We start from the raw sequence: 20891 nt of genomic DNA, 5'->3' as shown, positions 1-20891 counted from the left end.
CACCGGCTGCAGGTGAAGCCGTGTCAGAGCCCCGAGCCTTGGCTCCTGCCCAGCTCACTCCTGCGCTGTCCAGCTCAGACTCACGACAGCCCTTCTGGGAGGGCGGTGAAAGCTCCATGCCACAGATGAGGAAACTGAGGCTCAGAGAGAGGCACGGCTCAGAAGCGGCAGGGTGGGGACTCAGACACAGGTCTGGGTGACCCGTGTCTGCAGGCGGTGGCTCATTTGCCCTCGTGTGTTTCAGAGCTGTCCTGCCTCTGTGCCCGTCTCATTCTCCAACCTCCCCTGGGTCGGCGCCAGGTTTCCAGCTCCCCTTTGCCTGTAAATGCCGTCATATGCCTCAAAGGCCTCCCCTCGGCAGCTGGCACTTGCCCCGACGCTGCCTTCACCCAGCATCTGCCCAGTCCCTGTTCTGGAGCCTTCTTTAGGTGTGGCACGTTCCCCCCATCTGCTGGCCGGGGGGTGGAGTGGGGAGGTGGGCCTTGGAAACCGCCTGGAGCCCTTTGCAGCCAAGCTGTTGGGCAAATTCTGCATTGTGTCCTAAGCCCTTAAATAAGGAGCTGGATGACCTAACCTCGGTCAGGCCTGCCCGCTTCTTTCACAGCGACGTTCTCACAAAGCCTCACAAGTCCCATCAGCCCCGTTCCATAGATGGAGAACGTGAGGCACAGGTGACTACCGAGTGGTGTGGCTTTAATCTCAGCGCTACTGGAATTTGGGGCTGGACAATTCTTCGTGTGGGGCTGTCCTCTGCGTCATAGGCTGTTTAGCAGCCTCCCTGGCTTCCACCAGACATCGGCAGCACCCGTGTTTCCAGACGCTGCCAGATACTGCCAGGAGCGGGGTCCCCGCCCCAGCTGAGAACCACTGCTCCAGGGAGGGGCTTGTCCTGGTAGGAGACCGCCCCTGGCCTGAACGCATGGGGGTTAGGAAGCCTGCCGCTGTCATTGTGCCATCCCCAAGCCCAGGGGTCTGCTGTGCAGACTGCTTCACCCGCCTTTCTCCCTGCTCCGCCTGAGGATGGCCATCCTGCCCTGCCTACGTCCTCTTGCTAGTGCTGGGGTGGCCCCACCCCCCTGGGATGTCCCTCATTGGCTTGAGAACTTCAGCGCTGGAGGAACCCCCTCCACCTTTTCCAGATGGGGATGCCGAGGCCCAGAGAGAGGGAAATTACCCAGCCAATGACATCAGTGGGGTCAGAGTTTCAACCCAAGCATCTGACTTCAGTCTAGCCACTACCACCAACCCTACCTGGCCCAAACACAAAAGGGCCTTCATGTTCCTAGAAAAGTCCTTGATTAGAGGTAGAAAGGAAAATATATATATACACATGCTAGGCCCTCTTTCCCCTTCCTGAAGCTCTGGCAACATTTCACACATCACCTCCCACCCTACCTCCACCCCTCCCCTCGCAGTTTTCATGTGCACTTGGCTGAGCCGAGGACGAATGGGAACACCAACAGGAGGACTGCAGACTCCAGCCTGACCCCCAAGCATCATTACCGTCCTGCTTACTCACCTCCAGCAAGGGGAGCCTCACTCCCTCCACTGTCAGCCTTGATCAATAATAATCCTCTTGGCTGACACTTTGTTAGTCTTCTGAGAAAACTGCCCAAAATGGGTTCATTTTGACCTAGCTGCTGCTTTGTGTAGCACAAAACAAGCCTTATGTCTCTCCATATTTGCTAGGAGAGGCACCTGCCAGCTCTCCTCCTGCCCAGAGATGGCTTTTTGTCATGATTTGCTGAAGGCCTCACCCTAAGCCTCCAGATTAGAGCTTGAGAAATGCCTGGGCGTCTTGGGAAGGCTAATCGCAGCCGATGTGTTTATTGAAGGTCTAATTATTTGGCTGTAAATCAAGTCCTTTGGCTCAGCAGCGCTTACATGCAGACGTCTGTTCGTGGTGACTTGGCAGGTGTGTCTGTGGCTTGTCACAGTGAAGGCTGTTTCAGAAAGCAGTGGGCATGCAGGTATTGGCTGTGTGACCTCTTAAGACCCTTGCCCTAGCTCCCTTGATTCTTAGAACATCTCAGCTGGAAGGGAGCTCCGTGCCCCCCACCCCACGCATTGCACAGTTGGAGAACCCCATCACACAGCTAGGAGGACTCACGTCCTGGTCCACTGGCTTGGAAAGCCCTGATGTCCTCTCACTGTGACCTGGGCAAGTTGCTTCTCCCTCTGGTTGTTGGTCATCTGTGCCGTGGGTATCCTGCAGATAATGCCAGCACTCCCACTCTGTGAAGCCACAGGTTGGTCCAGTTGTGGACCGAGGGCCATGGCAGCTCTCACTGTTGGACAGCTTTGTGTCCAAGCTTCCAGACCCTGTGCTGAAGGTCACAGCATGTGCAGGTGGGAGCCCTCGGGAGATGTTGACCAGGTGCTGTCCCCTGAAGGCCCCATCGCCTCCGGTCTGGATATTTCCCGCAGCAGGCCCAGGCTCTGCTCAGAGCATGCTTCTCTGCAGGCCTGCCCCAGTATTTTGGAGTGGTTGCCCCTTGCTCACAGGTGTGGCGAGAGGAGTTTCTCTACAGACACCAACCCAGCAGAATGTCCCATCTCCCTGGAGGTCACAGAGCAGGCAGGAGGGAGCAGAGGTTCTGAATCACAGAGCCATCTGCTTGTGGAGGCCGCACTGCCAGCCGTGGGGCAGGGCTATGGCAGGAACTACCTGTTCCCCAGGCCCCTGGCTGTCCACAGAGGTAGGAGGTGTCTTGCCATGGTCGCCCTCCAGCCCGGCTCCCTGGGGATGCTCCCTGGCCCAAGGTCACAGCAGAACAGCATTAGAGCCAGGCCTAGAACTGCGCCTACCTCCCCCCGCCCACTGATTCAGCATAAACGTCCGTGTCCATCTCTGCCTGACTTGAGTGACGCCTGTGGGGACAGAAGGACCCAGTGGGCTGGTCTCATGCTCCGAGGGCTCTGAGGGTGAGCGCAGGTGGCCATTGTCATGCTCATGGAGGGCAGGGGACCTGTGACACCTCCCTCCCCTGAGAATGATCCTGCAACCAGTTGTTGAGGGCATCTCAGGTGCACATCTCGTTCTTTCTTTCCTCTCACCAATCTTGCCCCTTTGCACAATGTGAGATTCAAGTGTTTAATTAAAATGACCCCCACGAGAAGGAGAAGAGATGCATGCAGCCACTTGGAGATCTGTCTGGCCCCAGAGTGGGGAAGGCCGGGCCGGGGCCCTCAGGAAGCCCAGGGCTTCAGGAGGGAACTTGCCTCACATTCTCGTTTCATTTATTTAGGTCTGGACAGGGGCCATGGGCCAGCTCGGTGGTCCCAGGAATTATTTCTTTTAGAATCCCAGGGAAAGAGGCAGTTTTGGCCCATTCTTCCTGTGGCCTCCGGTGCCAAGACTTCTGCACCCCTGCAGGGGTGACTGAGCCTCTGGGCAATCACCATGGGTCTGCCCCTCGCCAAGCTTGCTCTGCTGGTCATCACTGGCTCGACCTGGGACTAGCGCTGACCAGACAAAGCAGCCACTGTCTGGCCTCAGAGGAGGCAGCTTCGACCTGGCTTGGCCACACTGGGAGACACGGCAGAGGGCCACCAGCCTGCCCTCAGGAGCTTATAGTCCAGAGGGGAGGATGCATGGGGCCTCGGTTCCCTGGCTGAGGGCAGACTCTCGCTAGATAGCTGCTGGATGGATGGACAGACAGATGGATGGACTGCCCAGCTGTGTGCCAGGCATGTACGGAGGGCCAGAGGGGAGTAAGGCTTGGCCTGCCAAGAAGTGTCACGATGAACAGACGGGGTTCCTGGCCTCAGGAGCTCGCAGTGCTGCAGGGAAGCCACACCTTGGGTCAGAAGGAGTCTGAAGGCCCAGCTGGATCCAGTTGGTTGGCTGGCTGAGCAGGGGAAGATGCGGCTGCAGTGGTAGCTTCAGGGCCCTGAGTGCTTACTCTAAGACAAACACAGACAGACAGGGAAATCCTGGCCCCACTGTGTCCCAGGGGACAAGGCACACAACTGCCCCTGGCCTCAGTTTCCCCATCTGTGAACAGTGATAGTTATACCATTTAGCAACGTTGCTGTGGGCTTAAATAAGACAGCGTGTGACCACAGCTCAGCTTGCTGCCTGGTGCACAGTGGAGGCTCCAGCAGGACGGGTGTCATTCCTCCTGTGGTGGCAGTGGGGAGCCATGGACAGTTTTGAGCTGAGGGACAATGTTCTGGGGCATCTCGGTCAAGACAGCAGCTCCTCAGCCACCTTTCAATAGAGGTGAACCAGAGATCGCCTCTGCATATGGATTCCTGTAACCAGGTCCTATGCACTAGTTCCAAAGGACAATTTCCTTGCCTTCTCCTGCATAAATATTATATGCAAGTATTTTTAAGTCATTTCATTATGAAAAGCGATTTGACATAACTATTACCCAGAATTCTTCATGAAATATGCATCAAGCAATTAGGTCTAAAAGCAAGAGGTGAGGCCTCGCCCCTACTCGGGCGGGCAGCTGCGGCTGAGTGATGTTTTATTAAAGGCCGTGATTATGAGACGAGGTGGGGCCTGTTATTAGGCCGGTGCACCCAGCGCATTGATAATCCTGGTGATGAGGAGGTGCTTTTTGTGATGATAATGAGCGATCTGAACGCATGACAGCACCAGCACCCCCAGCCTCCCAAGACTCATTAGACAGGTCACCTACCAGAGACGCCCCTAATTGTCACTTTGCTCTCACAAGATGTCCTATCAAAGGAGACGAGGCTGACGCAGGAGCTTGGCAGGCAGCGGCAGCCTGTCCGAGCTCCCCGGGGACCAGTGCCTTCCCAGAAGTGATGATGGGGTGGTGGCGTGCCCTGGGACCTGGCCCCCTGGCCCTGCATGCAAGGCCCCGAGTTCTGGCTGCAGGCACGGCCCACCTTGCTGAGTGCCTTGGGCAGAGTGTTGCTCTCTTCTGCAGGGTTCCCCAGGAGAGTGAGAGGAGACGGTTCCCAGGTTGATTCTGGCTCCCAGAGTGCTGTCCAGAGCAGCCCAGCACCCCTGTGCGTGTTCATTATCTGACCACCCTCTGTTCTCCCTAGAAATTTGGAGTCTTTCTCTTCTTATGCTGGGTGTCGTCTTCTGTGTAGAGCCGGAAGTCATTAAAGCCATCCCTGGCAGCTGTTTTTAAATCTTCACCTGTTGTTAGGTGGCATCTCACTCATGGGGACCTTGTGACTGGACCAGGTTACATTATTACATCATGTCTCTTGGGTGTGTGTTGACAAGGCTTTAACATGACCTTTGCATGAGTTGGGGTTTGACAGATTATCTTGAAAAGAAAACCTACTCACCTCTCAGGGCCCACCAACCCATGTGATGGACACGCCATCCCTGATCCCTGGGCTTGCGTGGAGGATCGAGGGCTATGGAGGACTCTCCTGGAGCCAGCTGGTGCTGAGGGCGGGAGCTGGGCTCTGGGGAAGGCTCCCCAGGGAGGGGAGCAGCAGTGCTGCTGATGCTGTACCCTGGGCCAGCCATGTCCCATCTGAGCCTCGGCTCGGCACACGGCCTCGCAGCCTGGCTCACAGGAAGTACCCAGGAAACATCAGGACTGGCGCCCGTAGGCAGCGGTGGAGGTGGCATGAGGCTGCCACAGGTCCCTTCCTGCAGGCAGCCCTCATGGAGCGGGCAGCAGATTATGCTTATATACACAGAATCCAGGACTTGAGGCCCAGAGGCACCCTCAGAGGTCATCCAGCTAGCATCCCCATAGACCCAGTGGGAGCAGGACGGCCTGAGGGGCAGAGAACCACAGGGTGCTGCTGGGCCCAGGGGGAAGGGCCATTCCTGCAGGGGCTTCCAGCATGAGGGGAACGGTCAGGCCATGGATGGGGAGTTATGGGGCCTCAGGTCTCTGCCTTGGTCTCTGAACTTCGTGACCAACCTGCCCCCTCAGTGCAGCCTGCTCAGGGTTGTCAACTGGCGTGCACTGAGACTGTGTCAGAGTAGTGAACAGGCCTGGGGGCCAGGAGGGACTTCAGGGGGCGCTGGCCGCTGCCCCCTCACCCATGCCTGTTGAGGTGGAGATGTCTGTGTGGAGTCTCTGTTACCTGGTGGCCATTCCTAGCTGGTGGCCTGGGAACAGGCCTTCAGCCTCCGCCTCTGGCTCTGTCAGCCATTGCCACCGTCCCTGCCCACTTCCCTTGCTGGGGGTTTTAAGAACAACCGGTGTGAGGAGGTCCTGTTAGCCCGTATGAGTTACTTTTCTTAACCTCCTTAACACTTAAGGCAGCTCCCTGCAGCCACACCCCTCAGTGCTGCAGAGCTCTGGGGTTCAGACTCGGCTCAGGCTGGGTGCTGTGATCCCGTCTACACATCCTGTGCTTGGCACCCCCAGCCATGGATCTGTGAGAATCATGAAACCCAGTGGTCTGGCCCCCCAAAACATTACCCCACTGGACTCACGCCGAGAGCTGATGTGCCCAGGGCCACAGCCACCTGCGTCTCCAGCCCACGCCCTCCTGATGTGCGCCCCATCTCAGGCAAAGCCAAGCCCCGGCCTCCTAGAGCACAAAGCTTTTTACCTAGACCCACCTTTCTTAGCCACACAATTCCCGTGTCCCATTCCAGCAATCCCAGCCCTTTCTAGGCCGGCACAGACTTGGGGTCTCTCCCGGGTGGTAAGTAGCTGAGTCTTCGCTCCAGTGGGGTTGGGCGTTTCCTGCTTAGCTGACACGGCCTCCTCTCCGACAGCTTTGCGCAGGCGTGGCGTCTGCCTCTCCAATGTGCCAGTTCTCCAGCGAAATGACCCTTCACTGAGGAGCAGAGCTTGCCTCAGGCTCTGTAATTAGAACATTGTCAGCCTTAAAAAATCTTGATTTAAATTTCAGTGCTTTACAGGAATTATTCTCTCTTGAAACATAATTGCTCTCCGAACGATTTCCGTTAAGCCAGGGTGACATCTCTAAATACACTATTATGAGTAGATGTATTGTTCAGGGGCTGCACTTGGTTAAGCATTTGCTCTGCTCATTTGAAAGTGTCCTAGAGTCCAAATGGACGCCTGACCAGAGCGGGCGCTGGGAACATGAGGACCCCAGTCCTGACCAGAGGAGGTGTGTGCCAGCCCTTCACTGCCTCACAGGGAGAGAGCTGGCGCTCAGAGAGCCTGCCAACCTGTGTCCTCATGGAGCTCTCCACCTCACCAGGGGTGGGCCTTGGCCTCCTGGAAGCCAGGCCCCTAGGGCTGGTCACAAGTTATCAGTGCCCAGGGATGGGCTCTGGAGAAGGCAGCAGTAGGTTGGAGCCCCAGCTTTCTCACTAAGTGACAGACAGTAAATTGGACTGTGCTTTGGAAACCAAAACTCCCACAGGTATGGCGGCAAAATCATAACAGCCAGGCTTGGAGCAGAGTGGGCGGGAAAGGACAACCTGGGCAGGGGTAGGCTCCCAGAGGGGGAAGTGCTCTGATGCGACCAGAGCCCCGTGGGGGGTCAGGGGAGAGGTCCACTGGCACCAGACGGAAGTGGCGTGACCTCTGCTGTCCATGAGCTGTGACCCACCCAGCTGGTGGGCTGCAAGGGTCCTGGGGCACAGGGCTCTGCTCTGATCTCCGAGGAGCCCACCCACTGCCCTTCTCAGCAGATGCCGGGCACAGAGGCAGCCCTGCCCTGTGGAGCTCTCAGGGGAGTTGGAAAGATGGATAAGTAAGGGCAGTTCAGGAAGGCAAGTGCTGATGCAGGCGTGAGTACCCTCTGTGCAGTCAGAGAAGGAAGGAGCTCTGCCTGAGGGAGCCTGGAAGACTTCCTGGCAGAGGAAACACTCAGGCTGGACCTTGGAGAAGGAGGCAGGGTGTACTGAGCAGAGGGAGGAAGGCAGAGAGGCAAGTGCCTGTGTCAAGGCAGAGCCGGGAAGAGCATCCGATCGTCCCACGTTCCATTGGCCGAAACTAGTCACATGGCTACAATGCCTACAAGCGAGGCCGGGCAGCCCGTCCTAGTGACAGTTCCTTGCTGTCCAAGGGGAGCATCAATGGTTGGAAAACAGTTTGCCTGTCATCCCTGCCTCTGTTTCCTTGTCTGAAAACTGGGGCGATGACCCTTGCCCTTCCCACTTGTCAGGCACTTAAACTTACTTTGTGCCTCCAGGTAAGGCTTAAATACTTGTGCATCAATAGCGGGAAGAGGGGCCGAGTTTGGGGTGGCGGTCTCTTTCCTGAGGAAGCCCTGCGAGCTCTCAAGGGCAGAAGGTGCGCCTGCAGCTCGTTTGCTGCTGTGTCCTGGTGGGTGCTGGGATCCGGGCCCTCAGGGGCAGTTGCGCTGGTCCTGGCTCCCAGAGGCACTACTGGCAGCTGCTTTGTGGCAGGGATCTCTTCTGTCAGGCAGTGAGGAGTCCTTGTACCTTAGCGGGAATTTGGCCAGAGGGATAGTTCTCTGGGGTAATGAGGATGAGACACACACTTGTTCAGAGCAAAATTGAGTGGCTCTCTGAGAAAGTGCTTTCGTACTCCTCAGCCTTCCCACACCTGTCCCGGTCCCCTGGTCCTGAGCGACACGGCTGCCTTGGCCTTTGTTGCTCTGCAGATCCTAATAACTTCTGTGTTCTGTTCACAGGAGCAACCAGGGCTTTATGCACATGAAACTGACCAAAACCAAAGAGAAGTACGTCCTGGGTCAGAACAGCCCCCCGTTTGACAGCGTCCCAGAGGTCATCCACTACTACACCACCAGGAAGCTGCCCATCAAAGGGGCTGAGCACTTGTCGCTCCTCTACCCCGTGGCTGTGCGGACCCTGTGAGCAGGGCGCGGGCCGGCCCGCCCAGTCCAGCTTGTGTCGTGTGTATGGTACTAGCACACCGCTGCATGTCTCTAGAATGCTGTGGCCACTGCCGGGCGGAAGAAGGCCCCATCCAGACGAGGGCCGCCCGCCACCAGCCCCACCCACCCCCTCCTTGAGTTTCTGTGAATTAAAATATTTGCAAATCCAAAGAGATGCCTTCCAGGATGAACAAAGGAGAGAGCTCCCAGCGGGGGGCAGGCGCTCCCTGGGCAGCGGCTCTTTGTTCCCCAGCTGTCAGTCACGAATTCACACCTGCGTCTGGGGCACAGTTTTCCCACCAGGCCCCCCTGGTGCTGGGAGCCAAATGCTGGGGCTTCAAGACCCCACAGGGGCCCCGGGCCCTGCCTCCCCCTGGTGTGTGTGTGTCTGTGTGAGTGTGAGCACATACGGGAGAGAACGTGGTCACGCACAGAGGTGAGTAAGCCACTAATCCACTTGTAGTCACTCAGTGTAATCATTAGATCTTCAAGGAATCGTTGTGCCGTCGAAAAGAGGATTCAATTATTTATGAAGAGGGTGTGTAAATAAAATAGTCGTTTAATATATGTTCTTATCCCTTTTTTTATGGACCACAGAGGGTTTCTGAGGGGCAGTGCTGACCTGCTGTTTCATTCCCAGAGCAAGGTGTGTGTCTGGGCACCTCCCTAGGGAGGGAGGTGGACAGAGGGCTTTTCTTTGCTCCCTGAGAGTCAGCCTGCAGGAAGGTGCAGCTACACCCTGCGTTCAGGCTCTCCCTTCTGCCTACAGCAGCCCAGTGATGGCCAGTCTGCGCTAACCCCTCAGGGGCACAGCACCCGGCAATCCACAAAGGGCTCTCCCCATTATTGGGTCTGTGCCACCCTGTAAGGCATTTAACATGTGGGGAAAGGGTGGCTCAGAGAGGGAAAGTAACTTACCCAAGGCCCACAGCTCATAAGCAGAGGAGGCTCATGTGCCAGATTAGCAGGCTCCATAGCCAGTGCTTCGGCTCTACGTGGCCTCATTGTCACCCTGCTCCTGGGGGGGGGCAGTCCTGCCTCTCGGGGGACATTGGGGCTCTCTTGGTTGTTCACACTGCCTCCACACAGATAAACCACCCCACACACTGCCACGTGCACCTCAGTCTTGCCCCGTCCTTGGTGGGAGAGGGAGTCTCCCCACACGTTCAGGGCAGACCCTCGCTGGGCTGTGAGGTTATTCAGGTCCCCTGCCTTTCCCACCCACCCACCACCGCACACCAGGGAGATGCAGATGCGGGCAGTAGAGCCGTACCCAGCAGCATGGGGCACAGCTCCCGTCTGCGGGAGCCGGTGTGAGGGGTCACAGAGCACGTCCCGCCCGCCCAGCTGGCCTGATGGAACTGTTCTCAGCGCCAAGTGAACACCACGAGCAGGCTTCAGGGATGCTGCAGGCTCATGGGTCAGAGCAGAGACCGAGGCCCAGCAGAGGAGGACTTGTCACGCCGCCCGTCTGGCCTGAGCGGAGCGGAGCGGGACTGAGAGCCAGGCCCTTCCGGCGGCTACCGTGGATTTCAGCGATTGTAGCCAAAGCCGTTTCCTTGGCAACTGGTCTTTCTGCCCAGTCTGCCCTTTGGGTCGTCCTGCCGGGTCCTTGTCTGTCGGTCCAGGCCACAAAGGGACCCCCTTTGTGGGTCCCAGGCCAATCATCCTCGGTTACCACGCTGGCTGCGGCCAGGGTCTAGTCTCCCCAGACTCAGTCCTGACCTTTCACCTGTTTGCGTTTTCCAAAACATCCTTTGAGGCAAGAGAGGACCTGGAGTGACTCAGGCTTTCCTCTGTCTGTCTTTTTTTTGGTGAATGAGAAAATGAGTGAGGAGGTGGCCCTTGTCCAAACAAAAGTGCCTCAGGAGCCTGGACCCCAAGGGCGCCGTCAGAGGCGGGGACCTGGGGACAGCCCCCTGAGCAGGCGGGGGGGCGAGGCTGCACCAGCCCCTCTCCCACCATCGAGCCCTGCTCCCTGGGGCGCCTCCTGAGGCTGCAGGGTGGGCAGGACGGGACCCCCCCTCAGTAGACAGTCTTCCGAGCAGGTCTCTCCTCAGAAAAGGCTGCGCCTGTGGTCCCAGGAGGAGCCGAGGCCTGTGCTCTGTGAGGGGACGCCTGGGCCCTCCTGCGTCTCCCCGAAGCTCCCCTGGGAGGCCCGGCCCCCAGCTGCCCTGGGGCCTGAGGCCGGCAGAGGAGCCAGCCTACAGGATGGGAGCTGCTGAAAGGAATTTTTTTCCTTAATTTTATGAACCTCTCCCTCGTCTTCCTCTAATTGTGACCATTTCCTGTGTCGGCATGTATTCATGTTTTCTTGGACATCTAACAATTGGAACAGCTTTTCCCTTTCAGAAAGGCTCACATTCAGGTTACTGGCGTTGGTTTGGTTTTTGTTTTGGCTTTTTTTTTTTTTATCTGCTGCCAATTAATGGAGGAAAGAAATGAACTGGATTTCTTTGAGGGGAAAAAAAGCTCCCTGCCACACAATGTCCCGCCCTCAGCATTTTGTCTCAGAACACAACCTCCAGCCACTCCCCGGCCCCGTCGCTCAGAGCCACAGGGCTGTTGGGCTTCTGTGGTTTTCTTCCTTGCTTTCCCTCCTCTCTTGGCTTCATTATCGACCACAATGCTCTGACCACTTCAGCAGCTCTGTCCTTGAGCGCCAGGGAGCCGAGGGCCTCTCAGGCAGGCCCCGAACAAGGGGCGCCCACAGAAAGAAAGGCGGCTCTGCGGGGAGAGGGGCACAGCAGCCCTTGCCGGGCACGGTGGAAGGCGCTGGCTCCTCGGGAAGGCTGGGCCAGTTCCAGCCCAGCTGCGCCCCCTCCTGGGGCGGCGCGTGAGCAGAGGGACCTCGAGCCCACCCCCAGCAGGGGCCGCGCAGTCCCAGGGGCAGCCCTTGGCAGACGCTCTGCATCGACTGCTCTCCCAGGACCCCAAGATTCCCTTTGAGGATTTTGAACACCAAGCTCTGGCTGCTCTCCAAGACGCTCACTCTCTCCAAAGTGGTTAATGTCACTTGACCAAGGGCCCAGCTGGGACAGATGGCCAGGCTTACCGTTTGCTCTCACAGACTCTGGGGACGGTGCATGCAGAAAGCTGGCAGACAGGGCGGCTGGCGTTTGGAGTCAGCCATGGTTTCCTATGAAGGGTCCTGGCTGGGTCAGGCGGCCGTCCAGCAAACTGCCATGTCCATCGCTTCACCTTTCCAGAATCAGTTACCAGCAAAGACCAAGTGGGGCAAGTTGTCCAGAGGGAGCTGGCCCAGCCTAGAGCCTGAGACGGAGGAGCGCCCTGCACGCCAGCACCCGCTGGGCACAGCAGCCCCCAGCCTCTCCTCCCTGCTCCTCGGGGCTGTCATGTCACTGCCAGGAGCCTCGTCCCAGCCACCTACTGCTAAAAAAGTATCCTGTAAAGATCTAGTTCTGTGCGATAAACTGTGTAATAACATGTCTTCAATGTGAAGCTTATAATATACACGTGTCTTGTTTAAGTGTACCTCACCGAACATGCATGTTTTATTTCTTTAAGATGCAACCGTGGGGGCTGGCCCCGTGGCCGAGTGGTTAAGTTCGCGCGCTCTGCTGCAGGCGGCCCAGTGTTTCCTTGGTTCGAATCCTGGGCACGGACACGACACCACTCATCAAACCACGGTGAGGCAGCGTCCCACATGCCACAAGTAGGACCCACAACAAAGAATATACAACTATGCACCCGGGGGCTTTAGGGAGAAAAAGGAAAAAAATAAAATCTTTAAAAAAAAAAAGATGCAACCGTGTGCTGCAGGAGTTTAGGAATTTAGTTTGCTTGCCCCCTGCCTGCAGAGGCTACGGCTCTGCCATCTTCCCACAAAGGGGGATTGTTACAGGAAAAAAGGGACCTCCCTGCCTCCCATTAGGAGGAAGATGGAGCCCTAATGAGCTCGCTAAATGGAAACTAATTAATTTGTTCAGCAAACATTTGAGTGCCTACTGGGCCTCGGGCCGGTGGACACAGAGGTTGGTGGGGCCCAGCCCCTGCCCTCAGGAAGGTTCCCGTGGTGGGGAAACAACCAGGCGAGTGCCCGTGAGTAATCGAGGGAGTCCGGGGTGCTGAGGGAGCCCAGATGAGGAGACTTGAATCTGTCTGTTGGGCCTGGAGGATGAGTGGGGAGCCTGGAAGGCTGGGTGTTCTGGGCAGAGGGAACAGGTCATCAGGGAGAGGAGGACAGGCCCGGTGTGGCGCAGCCTGCCCAGGAGGAGATGGCAAAGCCGACAGCCTCCACGGGCTCCATCCTGTGGTGGCAGGAGAACAGAGCCGGGCAACGGGAGGGGCGTTCGTCTCTTTGAGCCGGGAAGCAATCTTGGTCTCTCTGAGGACTTTGGGAGATGCTGGCCTCCGTTTTCTGGAGCAGCGAATCCTTAAGGAGAGGCGGGCAGGGCACCCCTGGAACACGGTCTCTGTCCTTGGCCCTCACACCGTCAGCGTGAGGAGGTCATTATGCAGCCTGAGGCAGGGCGGGCCTGGAGGGTCTGTGCTCCCCCGCCTCACACACAGATCAGCACCTGAGGACACACAGGGTCCCCCAGCACAGCAGGGAGCCTGCTCTGGGTGGGCCCCAAGCCCCAGCTCACCCTGGAGGAACTCCCTGCCTCTCCTGCCCCTCCCTCCTAAGGATGCGCCCTCTGTCTCCCAGCAGGCCCTTCCTCCCACAGTGCCCCCAGGACCTGGCTCTGGTTCTCCCGTCCCCTCCCAGAGACCAATGACCGGCATCCACACCTCCACTCCCATGCCCCTCAGAGCATGCCCCCTCACCCCCCACACACAGGGCCTGCCCTGGGATGCCTGTGTTCGAGGAGGGCAAAGCCCTGGCGTGTTCCTGGGCCCAAGCAGGACCAGGGGCCAAGGGCGACCAGTGCTCTGCGGCCAGGAATTTCCTGAAGGGGAAGGAAAAAATGTCTCTGGTGGTCACCTCTAAATTCCTGTTTTATGTTCTGGGGAGTCTTTTATTTCTGTTTCAGTTCCATCTAACAAACACTGAACATGAAACAGCCTGGGATGAGCTGGTGACCTGGAGCGGAAAGCCGGGTGCAGGAAGTGTCTTCCTCAACCCGGGTCCTCAGGAAGCCGTGGGTGGCCAGATGCCTGCCCACTGCCTCTCTGCACAGAGACCCAGTAGCACGGGCCGGAAACCGAGGTCCAGAGAGGGACAGGGGCTAGCTCAAAGCCACACAGCAAGTCTGTCTACACATGCCTCGGGTGCTTGAGGGTGGCCAGCTGGGGGTCACCTTGGCCAGTGCAGCTCTGGGAAGACTGGGGTAGGGGTGGGGATTCTTTCTGGACAGAATTTATGGGCTGATTCTTCCTCACTGGCTCTCTCCTGAGTGGCACTGTCCCAGGCCTGCAGTGACTGGTGTCATCTCTGGCTTTAGGGGACAATTCTGACGAGTAGTGGGCTCACGGGCGGCAGGCTGTCACCTGTGTGGTCCTGTCGCCCTCATGTGGTTTCCTCTGGCATTGCAGCCAGTGCCAGGAGAAGGGGAAGGCAGCTCCAAGTCACCTGGCCTGTTACAGGAAGAGAAACGGAGGCCCAGAGAAGGAAGAGACAGGCATGTAAACAGATAAATGGCAGGCCATGCAGAGTGGTGGGTGATGGGTGCCACAGCAGAGGAAGGGACACAGGAAGTGACATCTGAGCCGGGCTGCACATGCAGGGAGCGGGGCATCCCAGGGAGAGAAGCAGTGTAAGCGAGAGCTGGGTGGCAGGCTCCCTCTGACTCCCCGTCCAGTGCTCCTTCAACTCCCCTCTGTGCAAAGCCCCACAGACTTGTGCCAGCTGAGAAGGGAGGGCAGGCCGAAGCAGGACAGCTCAGTACAATTTTATGCACTTTTTAAACTACTGAATTTCTGGTGATAAAATTAACATAGACTTACTGAATTAAATTTGCATTTCAGGAAAATGTAAAGAAGATTTAAATTACCCTAAACTCAAAGAGAAGCACTGCTAACATTCTGAAGTATCTCTTCAGTCTTTTTTCCTATGCATATATACATTTTTTTTCCAGCTTTCTTCTGTACCCTCCATTTTCCAATGAGAAGTTAAATGCTTTTCCTTCATGTTATTAAATCTCCTACAATATGATCTTTTCTTCACAGCTGCATGATATTCTACTTTAATTTCTTCAAGTCTTTGTATAACCAGCTCTGCAGGGAATACCTTTGTTCAGAAATCACCATCCAATATTTCTGAGTTTTTTTTTTTTTTTTAAAGATTGGCACCTGAGCTAACAACTGTTGCCAACCTTTTTTTTTCGCTTTTTCTCCCCAAATTCCCCCAATACACAGCTGTATATTTTAGTAGTGGGTCCTTCTAGTTGTGGCATGTGGGACACTGCCTCAGCGTGGCTTGACAAGCGGTGCCATGTCCGCGCCCAGGACCCGAACCAGTGAAACCCTGGGCCGCCGAAGCAGAGCGTGCAAACTTAACCACTCGGCCACGGGGCCGTGGCCGGCCCCTCTGGGTTTTTTCTTAAGGAAAAGCTCATAGAAGTGGCGCTACTGGGGCAGAGGCTGGGTCTGTCTTTAAGGCCTCTCACCCTCCAGGGAGAGGTCCGCCTCCACTGCCGCGTCTGCAAGCGCCCACACAAGAGCTGGGCCCTGCGTTAGAGGACTTGCAGCAGCCTGGACTTTGCCTCAAATGTGACGCATGAGCTGAGCGTTTCCTTTCATCAAAGACAACTTGAGTTCAGGCCTGGGGCCACGCGAGCAGGACAGGAGGTGCCTGGGCTGCTTGTAGGTGACCGAGTGTCCTGGGCTGCCCAGGATTGAGAGGTTTGCCCGGATGCAGGACTCTCAGTGTCAAGACTGGGATGGTCCCGGGCACACCGAAACAGTGGTCACCCTAGCTACCAGCTCGTGGTGTGACCCTCAGCAAGCCCCTGACCATTTGCCCCTGTGAGGGCAGCATTCTGGGCTGGGGCCAGGGATGGGGGACCCAGGGAGGCTCAGAAGGAGCCCTGCCCACCTGGAGTGTGGGAAGCAGGTGAGACAAGGAAGAGCTGTCATTCTTGGGGGCATGCCAGGCTGGCATCCTGACTCTGTCCTTCCCAGTGGTGTGGCAGGGGTGGGGTGCAAAGAGCTTCCACTTGCTCCACCGTAAATGGCACGAGAAGCAACCTCACGGAGCGATTGCAAAGCTGACACACAGTGTTGGATGCACACCCTCAGCATGCCTGAAGGTCGTCAACCTTCAGTCTGAGGTTCCAAGAAGGCTTCCTGCAGAGGGTGAAAGTGGAGTCTGTGTGACAAGTTGACAATCCCCTAGCCCACTGAATGCCATGGAGTGAGGGTCAGAGCGGCAGGCTCTTTTCCTCTCTGGATTGAGGCCCAGAGTTCTCCATTCCCCTACCTCAGCCTCTTCTGACTCCCGTCTTTGCTGTTCAAATGAATGCTGACATACCATAGTTATGATTTAAATAGTAAGCATCAGTTGTTTACTATTTAAATAATTATATTTGTCTATTTCAATATTAAACCTATTTATTGTCTTTATTGTTTAAACATCAAATGTGTGCAGTGTCTTTACCATTTAAGTATTAAACATGTATCCTGCTCGTTATGGGTCATCCTGCCCCCACTGGAACGCAATCCCGCGCGAGCAGGGACCGAGGAGAGCTTCCGCTCGCAGCAGGCGCTCCATAGGCATTGCTCAGTGACAGAACAATGATCGAGTTCCCGTTTCTGCTGGGCTTGCTCCACGTGCCCCTCACATTGAGCATGCGTTCATCTCCCATGATGGAGTCCCCTCTGTGCAGACAGGGGTCAGAGGCTCAGACAGTGAAGTGGCTGCTAGGAAAAGCAGTTAGCTTGAGCAGCGGGGGCTCAGAGCTCATGCGCTGGACTCACCTCCAGAGGAGGGTCACAGCCCATGGTGAGCAGGATCTAGAGGGAATGATGTGGTCCCTTCTTCCCAGGAGCAAGAGAGAAGGGGGACATTTAGAGCTTCAGTGACCCAGCCCCTGAGGTCCATTGCCCCCTCCACACCCAGCACGTGAAGGAGAATGGACGTCCATCACTCTGGGTCTGCTATCCTGGGTAGCCCCCCTCAGGGACTGAGAAGGCAGGCACCCAGAAAGACCCTCATTTTGAAGATGGGGATACTGAGGCTCAGAGCGGGGCAGGGCTTTGCCCCAGGTACAGAACCTGGAAGTGGTGGGTCTAGGAGTCAAACCCAGGCTTGCTGACCTTGCAACATGCCACGTCTCGTCCAGGGCTTCCCAGCTGCTGCAACACAAGGCTCGCACGTGCCTCTCGTAAAATACCAATTCCTGAGCCCCTCCTCTTGGAGACTTTGACGCAGTAGGTCTCGGGTGGGCACCAGGAACCTGTATTTGTAATGAGCTCCTCAGGGTGTCTGATGATCAGAGTCCTGGGTGAAGGGCCAGTGGGGCCGCTGCCCTGCAGCTCACCATCCACATCCTTTTCCCAGGTGCCAGGCACCAACTACCCAGTTGTGCTCCTGTTCTCAAAAATGGTGGAGGTGGTGGTGTTCCAGCCTCAACTCCTGCTAGGTACTAAATGCTTGCAGGTCGTGGGACTTCTCTAGCATATAAATTATATGAAAATCAGAGGAAATAACTATCACATAACTGCTTGGAAAACCCACATAGTATTGTGCTAGATGTTTGATGTCATTTCATTGATTCAGCCCTTGCTAGATAAAAATGTGTTTTTCACAAGTATGTGTCACTTAGATACAAAGTAAAGTGTCCCAAGATTCCACCCAGAGGTCAGCAATCATTCTGAGCCCTGAGAGCTACGAGGGAGCAAAGGCTCTGGCTGTGGGTGTGCCTGGAACAAAGGCAAAGTTGGGAGATAGGAATGAGGTCAGGCAGAATGAGAAGCCTGGTGTCTCCCTCCTGACACACTCCTTCCCAACACACTCCTTCCCATCCCATGCGTTTTGTGGAGGCCACCTTGTTTAAATCCTAGTCATGCTTTGTGGGTCACCTCTTCCAGGTAGCCTCCCCTGACTGCAGTTAGTGCATTTGTTTCCCCTAAAGATTTTATTTTTCCTTTTTCTCCCAAAGCCCCCGGGTACATGGTTGTGTATTTTTAGTTGTGGGTCCTTCTAGTTGTGGCATGTGGGATGCCACCTCAGCATGGCTTGATGAGTGGTGCCATGTCTGCACCCAGGATTTGAACTGGCAAAACCCTGGGCCACCGAGGCACAGCATGCAAACTTAACCACTCAGCCATGGGGCCGGCCCCAGCTAGTGCATTTTCGCTCTCCCATTGACACTCACGGCACTGGTATGTGCCTGTCTCATGTTTTCATGAGACTGCCTCATGGTTTCTCCTTAGGACTGGACCTCAGTATTCCCGCTGAGCTGCAGATCATTCACTCACACATTCTTGAGCGCTGCAGTTCCCTGTGTTTCAAACTTTAGGTCATTATTATGGGTCAGAATATCAATTTAGAGCTGTTTCCCAAAACTGCCTAAGCAGAATCGCCTGGTGCTTGTGTTAAATATAGACAGGCCAACCAGCCTCTCCCTTGGAAATCCTGATTTCATAGTAGGTCTGACTTGGGACTAGGGATCTGTTTTTAACTGACCCTCCAGGAGCTAGAATCTAGCTTTCCTTTTTTTTTGAGGAAGATTAGCCCTCAGCTAACTACTGCCAGTCCTCCTCTTTTTGCTGAGGAAGCCTGGCCCTGAGCTAACATCTGTGCCCATCTTCCTCTACTTTATATGTGGGATGCCTACCACAGCATGGCATGCCAAGCGGTGCCATGTCCGCACCTGGGATCCGAACCAGGGAACCCTGGGCCGCCGAGAAGCGGAACGTGCGAACTTAACCACTGTGCCACCAGGCCGGCTCCAGAATCTAGCTTTCCAATCTGTAAAGTGCGTACAAATCACTGGTGATCTCGTTAAATACAGATCTCAGCTCACTGGGTCTGGGGAGGGCCAGGAAGGGTCATTTGTGACGAGCTCTCAAGTGATGCTGATGCTGTGCGCCTGGGGTCCCAGGGCGCTTGGCCATGTTCAGGTGATTCTCATCTTTAGGCATGTTGAAGAGCAAGGATTTAGTGCTTGCTCACAATCTCAGCACACCTGGGGAGCTTTTAAATGTACCAGGTCCCACTGCAGACCAGTTAAATCAGAATCTGGGGGGGGCTTTGTTTGGGTTTGATTTGGTTTTTAAAGCTTCTTAGATAATTCTGGTGTAAAACAGGGTCGAGGCTCACTGATTCAGTGGGTCTCCACCAGCATGAAAATAAGGCGATGAATAAATGGAATAGAATAGAGGATCTCTACAGGCTTGCAGGGGAAGAGCTCTGCCTCAGGTCTATGTGTTATACGTGCAGATTGTGTGAGTTGCTAGATCAATGTGGGTCTGAAAATGAACGAAGGAGAAAGGGAGCATGTCCTGGAGTTCACAGACCAGCCGTGGGGACAGATGGACTGAAGGAGTTCAAGGACACCCCTCCCCCAGCACAGTGGCGAGCTCTGCGGCAGTGAGGCGAGGGTCAGGGAAAGCAACAGAAGCATCTGCGTAAGCAGAGAGTGAGGTGCCAGGACTCCCCTGAAGCAGGCAGGGCCTTCGAGGCACAGAGGACAAAATGTACGTAGTTGGGGGCGTGTAAAAGAATGCAGTAAGTTCCAGGAAGGGAACCAGCAGTTGCTGGCGGTGTGGCTGGAGCCTGGGGGTGTGAAGGGGAGTGGCAGACGATTGCAGGGGCCTGGGAAATGTGAGCTGAGAGGAAGGAAGGTCACTGACCCCTTGCCAGGAAACAATCTACGGCAGGTGACCTAATCTGAGCAGAGCCACTCACGTGGGTAGTCATGACAACCACTGACAGCTTGTGTAAAGCTATTTCTGTGGACCAAGGACTCATGGAGTCTGAGGGCACTAGACAACTTTCTAGGAAACACTTTGGGGTGCTTAAGCAAAGATCAGTCAGCAACACTCCTATGGCCCTTTCCCCAAGAACCCAGGCCCTCTTCAGCAGCATTTTATTTGGGCCAACACCCTTTCTGCCAAGCACTGAGTCGGAGGGCCAGAAACAAGTCAGGCACCTCTGCCCTGGGAAAGGGAGACAGCGGGACGACAACTAGGACACGGGGCAGGATGTTGGAACTGCCCAAACTTTGTCCTACGGGAAGGCAAAGGCAAGGGCGGCCAGTTCTGTGTGGGTAGTCAGAGGCGGCTTTTCGGAGGAAGAGGCTAAGGGCCTGGAAGCATTCACATGTTTGACGGCTGAAGAGTTGAAGTGTCGGTGGTGAAAGGGCAGGGAAAGGCTTACAGAACACAAGGATCTGCAAACACTGAGCGATGGCACATGGCCGAAGCTGAAGTACAGAGTGTAGCTGGGAATGAGGTGGACAGACAGGCAGAGGGGCCAGGACACAGACAGCCTCGTGCCGAGTGAAGGCGTTTGGTATTGGGAGGCAAGAGGGAACCATTGGAGGTTTTTAAGCTGAGGAGTGAGATGATCAAAGCCAGGTTAGAAGGACATTTAGCTGACAGCCTAGACAGAGGCTGGAGGAATGAAGAGGTTAGGAGACTGGAGAGTGAACAAAAGAATGGGTGGATGAGGACAGAGAAATGAAAGGCTAACTTTATGATGAATTCTGAATCAGAAAATAGAGGGTTTTGATCTCCAACATTCATATGCCCAAGAAGAGCCAATTAAAGGCCTGGGGGTTTCTGACAAGGAACTAAGAGCAGACGGGCAGAGGCCTGCACTGTGGCCTGCAGCGTAGCAGAAGCCAATGGCTGCGCTTCAGACTCCCGTGTTCCTGCTGGCCTGGGACTTCCTCACTCTCTGGAGTCTTGCCCCAATTGTGTGTTTAATTTCAGTCTTTTCCTCCTTTTCAGGTTTTACCACAGGAGAATAACGTCTCCATTCTAATCTGAAATGAATTATTTATGCCTATGAACATGCTGGATGCCCACCTGCCTTATTTATTTTTCGAATAATCCACATGAACAGGAATTCACACGAGGCATGGCAAACATAATTTTGAGGTAAACGCCCTTCCCCCCGTTGCCCGATTAATCGTTCCAAACCACTGCGTGGCCTCGTCCTTGTCCTGTGGAGCCTAATTAGGTGCCCGGGGCCCACCGTCTGACAGTCAGGATTTGCATTATCAGACCCCACC

General features: G+C 55.7%; 2 protein-coding genes and 1 long non-coding RNA gene across 4 annotated transcripts in view; 2 read left to right on the top strand and 1 right to left on the bottom strand.

The window, feature by feature from the left end:
* Positions 1-9312, top strand: part of SHB (SH2 domain containing adaptor protein B) — a 131631-nt gene extending 122319 nt beyond the window's left edge. The window contains exon 6 of the mRNA XM_001496517.7: positions 8542-9312. Coding sequence (XP_001496567.3) covers positions 8542-8725 — 184 coding nt within the window. The 3' untranslated portion in view covers positions 8726-9312. The remainder of the gene's footprint in view (positions 1-8541) is intronic.
* Positions 3081-20891, bottom strand: part of LOC111770684 (uncharacterized) — a 19947-nt gene continuing 2136 nt past the window's right edge. Inside the window, exon 3 of the long non-coding RNA XR_011432397.1 lies at positions 3081-6770. This is a non-coding gene — a long non-coding RNA (uncharacterized lncRNA). The remainder of the gene's footprint in view (positions 6771-20891) is intronic.
* Positions 17326-20891, top strand: part of SLC25A51 (solute carrier family 25 member 51) — a 22946-nt gene continuing 19380 nt past the window's right edge. Inside the window, exon 1 of one of the 2 annotated variants that reach the window (XR_011432392.1) lies at positions 17326-20757. The gene's annotated coding sequence lies outside the window, so the exon portion shown is untranslated. The remainder of the gene's footprint in view (positions 20758-20891) is intronic. The other variant, XR_011432393.1, reaches the window with a different exon arrangement.

The sequence above is a fragment of the Equus caballus genome, chromosome 25 (genome assembly GCF_041296265.1).
Source record: "Equus caballus isolate H_3958 breed thoroughbred chromosome 25, TB-T2T, whole genome shotgun sequence".
NCBI classification, from domain to species: domain Eukaryota; kingdom Metazoa; phylum Chordata; class Mammalia; order Perissodactyla; family Equidae; genus Equus; species Equus caballus.
The sequence above is the reverse complement of the archived record's forward strand: the minus strand, read 5'-3'. Positions and strand labels throughout refer to the sequence as shown.